General features: G+C 39.1%; 1 protein-coding gene across 1 annotated transcript in view; it reads left to right on the forward strand.

Moving 5' to 3' along the window:
- LOC308368625 (arachidonate 12-lipoxygenase, 12R-type-like) overlaps window positions 1-4,365 on the forward strand; it is a gene marked incomplete at both ends in the record, with an annotated part of 172,218 nt that extends 167,853 nt beyond the window's left edge. The window contains 5 exons of the mRNA XM_080842842.1: window positions 14-183; window positions 2,859-2,980; window positions 3,170-3,270; window positions 3,357-3,527; window positions 4,189-4,365. Coding sequence (XP_080698968.1) covers window positions 14-183; window positions 2,859-2,980; window positions 3,170-3,270; window positions 3,357-3,527; window positions 4,189-4,365 — 741 coding nt within the window. The remainder of the gene's footprint in view (window positions 1-13; window positions 184-2,858; window positions 2,981-3,169; window positions 3,271-3,356; window positions 3,528-4,188) is intronic.
- Window positions 4,366-6,841: the final 2,476 nt, after the last annotated feature.

Below are 6,841 nucleotides of genomic sequence, written 5' to 3' on the forward strand. Positions count from 1 at the left end.
AATTATATCCTAGTATACAGCAGTGGGTGGAGATTATTTGCCAAAGCTGCTGAGGCGTGCAACTGCCTCCCTGACCTACAGCTCCCTCTGCCTGCCTGATAACATCTCTGAGAGAGGCCTGTGGAAGGTTCCCAACTACCACTACAGGGATGACGGGATGAAACTGTGGAACATTATCTATGAGTACGCTAACCAGTGGAAAACAACATAGTGATAGACATAGATAGAGTGTTGCTTCCCATGTGGGCATGGGTCAGAAAAATGTGTGGTTGACACCATATCAACAGTGCGTACCAACTAAAATTGTGCTTTCAGGAAATATATGAGATATTCTAAGTAGCCCAGTGGATACAGAGTGACAAATAGCCCAGTGGATACACAAAGAAACAGATTCAGTATAGTGCTATATAAAACAAACACATCACATACATAAATAGATTTACAGATACAGTGCAGGTCTGTCTCTTTAGGGATCCTTCCCATGTTTTCAGACACGTATAACATAAGCCTGTCGGTGGCGATAACAAGCGGTTTACTTCAATCCAGATGCTTGCCCCATGGGATCACATTGTATAGCCAATTTAGTCTAACTCAACACTGGACCAATTTTCATAGTCTTTGTCCCTTGTGAAAATCTGGACCTAAAAAGATTGGGAAATAGGGTCCTGGTAAAAAAAAAAAATGGTCTCACATGTGATCATCAGAAGTGCTACAGCGCCATCTACAGTATACAAACACACTGTCATGTCAGCTCAGTTAGGATATGTATTGTGCCTATATACTCAGTACTCAAGGAAACAACCATCAGGATGTAACTCGACAACTTTAATTATACTCCTTCACGTATAACCTAACATCATATAAACAGTGCGCCACACCTGGCCGTAGCCGGGCCGGCCACTACAGGATAGTTCTAGTAAAAGAAATAACACATAAACAATAAAACATGAGGGGAATTCTGTTTTGTATTAGTAATAAAAAGCTATTATTTAATCCTTAACAACAATAAATTGATGTAGTATTTACATTTATACTGATTTACATATACTGTCATTTTCTACAGAAATTGAAACACAGATGGTAGAAACAGCCCTTTTCTACATGTTCTGTACAGTTATTGACATAAACAGACGTTGTCACACACTTTTATGTTAACACTTTTTATTGGTGTTTTTCAGGTAATCAATACAATTATACAGAGGTGTCAAAAGTATTCACATTCATTACTTAAGTAGAAGTAAAAATACAAGGGTTTAAAAATACTTTTGTAAAAGTAGAAGTATCAATTCAAGCTTTTTACTTAAGTAAAAGTATAAAAGTACTGGTTTTCAAAACTACTTAAAAGTAGAAAAGTAAAAGTAATGTAAGATTGTTTTTTCCATTAAGGACAAACATTTAAGCCGCGTCTCAGGGGCCTATAGTGCACTATACCACCTCCCTCAAAAAAAGTATTTTTCTAAAGGCCAAAATGACTATAATGTTGTATTAAAATGTAATGTTGAAAAATGTCCGATGCACTAGGCTACCCGTTTCAGCTGCATATATGCCCATTGAAAATTATTACATTTTACGAATGCAAATACATTAAGGTACCATATGTGTACTACTGAGCATTAACATGCGTTTCATGGAGCGGCAGACAAGATAACTAGTTGCCTATAAGTATTGTAATAGTGCAAAAAGTCAAACTTCAGTGGAATGTTATCAATAACCTTTAGTGAGGTAATGTAGTGCATACATTAAATCAACGGACTGGTGTCTCTTCAAATTTGACGTCGAGTTTTTGAAAGCCACTAGCTCGTGGTACTTGGGTGCGCAGAGCTTGCAGCGCATTCGAAAAGAATTGCTTTTGCACCCAACCATCTCAAAAAAATCTTCCAGGTACGGCCAGGGATGTACAAGTGTTGGCTGGTCTTGTTGGCCATCAACCTCCTCGCTGACACTTGGTTGGGAGTTTGATATTTCGCTGGATATTTCTCTGGTGAAGGAGTTCTCTGACACTGACATTTTTGTAAGGGGCTTTTCTGCTGTCCTTGCTGGAGAGTGACATAATTTGTACGGTTGATTTGTGTCATCCGCATGTGCATTGCGTAGAAAACCAATAGGGTGTCGGAATGGTATATGTTCATACTTCTCATCCAACCACAATCAAATTCACTCTATCCGGATGGCACGATTTATCCGGCTAGGTTTTTTGTGTGTGACGTGTGTTTTTGAACGATGACAAGCCGGAATGAAAACAAACCAAAATGATAAGGAGTAACGAGGCTATTTTTTAAATGTAGGGAGTAGAAAGTACAGATATTTGCGTGAAAATGTAACGAGTAAAAGTAGAAAGTCGTCTGAAAAAAGAATACTCCAGTAAAGTATAGATACCCAAAATTTCTACTTAAGTAAAGTAACAAAGTATTTGTACTTCGTTACTTGACACCTCTGCAATTATACACATCACAAATCTAATGATTATACCCCTACCCACAGCAAGACACATTGTCACACACTTTTAATAACATTATGAGCCTGTCAGTGGTGAAAAAAAGTGGTTGACTCTGATCCAGATGCCTGCACCATGGGATCACATTGTAGAGCCGATCTACGGTTATAGCGTTCTAACTTACTGTAATATTGGAATGGTTTTGATCATTTTTTGATGGTAAAAATCTGGACCTAAAAAAATCCTCAACTGGTCTCACATGCGATTCACAAAAGTTTTACAGCGCCATCAACAGACACTGCACTGTAATGTCAGCTCTGTTTGCATAGTTCCAATACAAAATAACACCATGTCTCTTTTATATCCAACTTTTAATCAATTTCTCAACTTAATTTATCAAGACTTTGCATATGGTTGTTTGCAGATTTGTTGAGGGGGTCTTGACACACTATTATAAATCTGATGGTGATGTCAAGAAGGACTCTGAGCTCCAGTGCTGGATCAAGGAAATATTTTGCAAAGGATTCCTGAAAAGGAAAAGCACAGGTCTGTATTCAGGACATATAGAAATAGGCTCACTTGTAATTTCATGACCTAGATGTTTCAATGGGCACCATGAATTCACTAGGGACCCCTAAATTATACAGTATTTCTCACTATTTTCTCCAATGTAATCTGTTTTTCTGTAGGTATGGATGTTATCTGTAATAAGTTTTGTATTTTGCATGTGCACAGGAATACCGCAGTCTTTTCAGGCAGTGAAGGACCTCGTCAAATTTGTCACCATGGTGATCTTCACTGCATCCGCCCAGCATGCTTCTGTTAATAATGGACAGGTAATTCAATACAAAAATGTTTACACTGGTTTGCTGTGAAGGTGGTCTGTACCCACGTCTAACATTTTTCTGACAAACTTTCCCAGTTTGAATTTGGCGGCTGGATGCCCAACTTCCCCAGTGGCCTAAGAAAGCCCCCTCCCAAGGAGAAAGACCAGACCACTAAGGACACCATTCTGGAGACCCTACCTGATGTGGGGACAACTGTTCACACAATGGCTGTCCTCAGACTGCTAAGCAGTATTTCGTCAGACCACGTGAGTTTATCACAATATACACATTTAACAACATTTCTGGCACCGTTCTGGAAAAAAAATATTTGTATTGCCTCATTTGTTGATAATAACATCGGCACTATATAACTCTGCACCAGTGCAGCTATCCCATTCAGTATGTCAGCGTTTGTGTAATGAAAGCATGTTTCTCTTTACAAGCAGAACATAAACCTTTATAGTCATGCGTAAAAAGACATGGAATTGGCTTCAGAACTCCCTCTTATCCATGCAGTTTGGTGTAGTAAACATTCAGCCGATTTCATTCTAGTGAGATGCTGTATTTCATATTGTTACTTACTTTGTTATGCTAATAATTTCATCATATTGTTAGGGTTTCAATATCAGGGTTGGACATATGTGCATAAATAAGTTAATTTAGCCAAAAGTTAGAATTAGAATCATGAAAAACCATTTGGATTCAATTCAATTCAATTCAATTCAATTTTATTTATATAGCGCATAAACAATATAACTGTCTTGAGACGCTTTTTCAGAGCCCAAGGCCCGATGGACTAAAACTGAGAATGTATCTCAATCTCAAAAAGAGTATTACTATGCTCTCACTCAATAACTCTTGAAGTTATGACAAGCTGCAATTAAGTTTCTGCCATTAATCTGTCCAACTCTCCTGGACTGTCCACAGTATCCACTGGGAGATTTCCCTGAAGAATGGTTTGAGGTGGGGTCAGTCCCTTGCAAGCTCATAAAGAAGTTCCAGGAGGACCTGAAGTCACTGCCTGACCTCATTAAGAACACCAAACTTGAGCTGCCCTACACCTTCCTGGACCCTGAGAATGTGGACAACAGTGTAGCCATCTGAGATGATTCACCCTGCTGCTGGGGAGAGTGGCCCTCTGAGATGAATCACCCTGCTGCTGGGGAGAGTGCTGTGCCATGTTGTGTCAGCTCATAACCATCAGTTTATATTTGATGTAAAAGTCTTTTCACCCCCCAACAATCACTTTCCCGCTGAAATATTGAATTATGTGCAATACTATTGATAATGTGTAATTTGCTTATCTTGTACATCAAAGATAAAACAAATGAACAACACTACTGAAGTAGACCACTGTCTTTTTCTCTTAGTGGAAGAGGGATGTATCACATTGCATGAATTAAAATGATCAGTTCAGTTTAAATAATTAATTAAATAAATAATGACTGGGGTATGACAATTTGTATGCCACCCTAACGTTCGCGGGTCTCTTATTTCTGTAAAATGACCACTGCAAAAAATGTATGATCGCTGTCATTAGCGATGGGTTTTGTGCTTCTAATTCATATCTTTCATATCGTTCTGCAAGTAGTCCGGTCATTTAACGTACGGGAAGTCAGCAAGTAATGGGATGTTAACACCTGAAACTTTAAAGTTTTATCTGCATGAAGAACTATTTTTCTCAGGGTAAATCACGGAAATCCGCTCCGTTGATTGTCCCGTCTTATTTTCGATAATGACTGCCAGACTATACATTATCCCTAACATATTTGCATACCTATGACGTAATGGCAGTTTTTTTGACCGAATTGTACTTACATATTAATTCGCCAAATTTGTTGTGAAGTTTGTATGAACTAACTTGTTGTGACTACGAGAGAAGTAACATGTCATATATGTCTGGAAAAGCTTTACACTGCATTTGGGTTTAAGACCACAGTGATTGTACAAATATAAGACTCAACAGAATGCTGTGATATGCTAGCTAGTTAGGCAACGAGAGGTATGGAACTGATGACTGGGCTTTGGCCATAGCAACCATCTACTGTATTTAGCAACAACATACTAGCATGCATACATACGACATACTAGCTTGGTATAATCCTATCTGAGGAGCTAATGTGCTAGGGTCATGGGATAATCCTATTTGAGGGGCTAATGTGCCAGGTTCTTGGGATAATCCTGTTTGAGGGTATTGCTGTTTTCCTGCCTTTATTATATTATTATTATATTAAGAGTTTGGTTTGAATGTTACACCCAGGGATTGAGTTTGTGGTGATTTAATTGGATTTTGAGCCATGTAGAATCACCATGATTTAATTATGGTTAGTTTCTGAATTTGGGGAAATATGTGTTGTTGTACTTGTTTGTTTCTTTTTTGTGGTGCTATTGCTGGATGATCCCTTGAAGGCCTGCTCATCAAAGCCATCCCTCTGGTGTTGGTGCTCCTGTGAATGTTTTCACTTTTTTATGTTTGGATGAAAATAAACCATACCCATTTGTGGAACTGTGCATGTCCGTGTATCCGTCATTCAGGTGAGTAGTACTGTACTGGTCATGATGGGACGTGGGTCAGCTTTGAGTGGGGCTGCGCAGAGCCTCAGATGCCTTAACACTGTGCTGGTGGACGGCCCCTGCCACATCATAATAAGCACAAGGAAGTGTAGAGTAACTTACACCTCACTCCCACTGTACACCAGAACATTGTGAATATTAAAGCACACAAATACAGTTCGAAGTTTCAGGAATTTTAGTTTGCAATAGACGATACAAGCTCATTACAGTAAATTGAAATATATTTATTTATGCTTGAAGGTTGTAACACTAACAAAGATGTTTTACAGTACAATGCATTGCCAAGACAGCATTTCAAAGTGTTCAGTATGGAGACACACTGTTATTCTATTTCAATTACAACCAATGTCCTCTTTTGAATCTGATATGAGTCTTGTATTTTCAGGGTAAGGCTTTTAAAAACGCACACAAGTGTTCAAGGTCTGATCAGTGTTTCTTTTGTGAACTTTTGTGTGTATTGGTTGGCAAAAAGTGTTTTATGAAATTGAAAACTGAGTCAAAGGCAGAGTTCTTCTAGTTTTGCAGATTAAGGCCCAATCCCATTTCTAATCTCCACCCCTACCCTTACCCCTACCCCTTGGCCCTCGCCTTTTCAAACGGAGCAATAACGTAGGTGTAGGCGAAGGGCTTGAAACGGTAACCCCAACAACGTACGTCATCAGTACGCTGCGTCAGCTGTTACGTAACCGGAGAGCGACAGCTGTCACTCACCAGACATAAACAAACATGGCGCCTGCAGCTGCAACATTTCATCAAACAAGTTTTAAAACCATGAATTACAAAGAAAATACTTACATTTGTGTGATACTTTTCCTGCTGTTTCCGACATTTTTAAAGGGACTCACGCAATGTTTCTTCTTTAATGATCACGGGTTTGCAATGCATTGGGGGAAATCGGTCTCACCCCTCCATTTGAAGTGTGCCCTCGGAAAATCTCCGTTTGGAGGGGTGGAAAGCTCTTCCCCCACCCCTACCTTTCTGTCTTAACGTGAATTGGGATAGCCCT

Source organism: Sprattus sprattus (genome assembly GCF_963457725.1).
Source record: "Sprattus sprattus genome assembly, chromosome: 1".
In the NCBI taxonomy this organism is placed as follows: domain Eukaryota; kingdom Metazoa; phylum Chordata; class Actinopteri; order Clupeiformes; family Clupeidae; genus Sprattus; species Sprattus sprattus.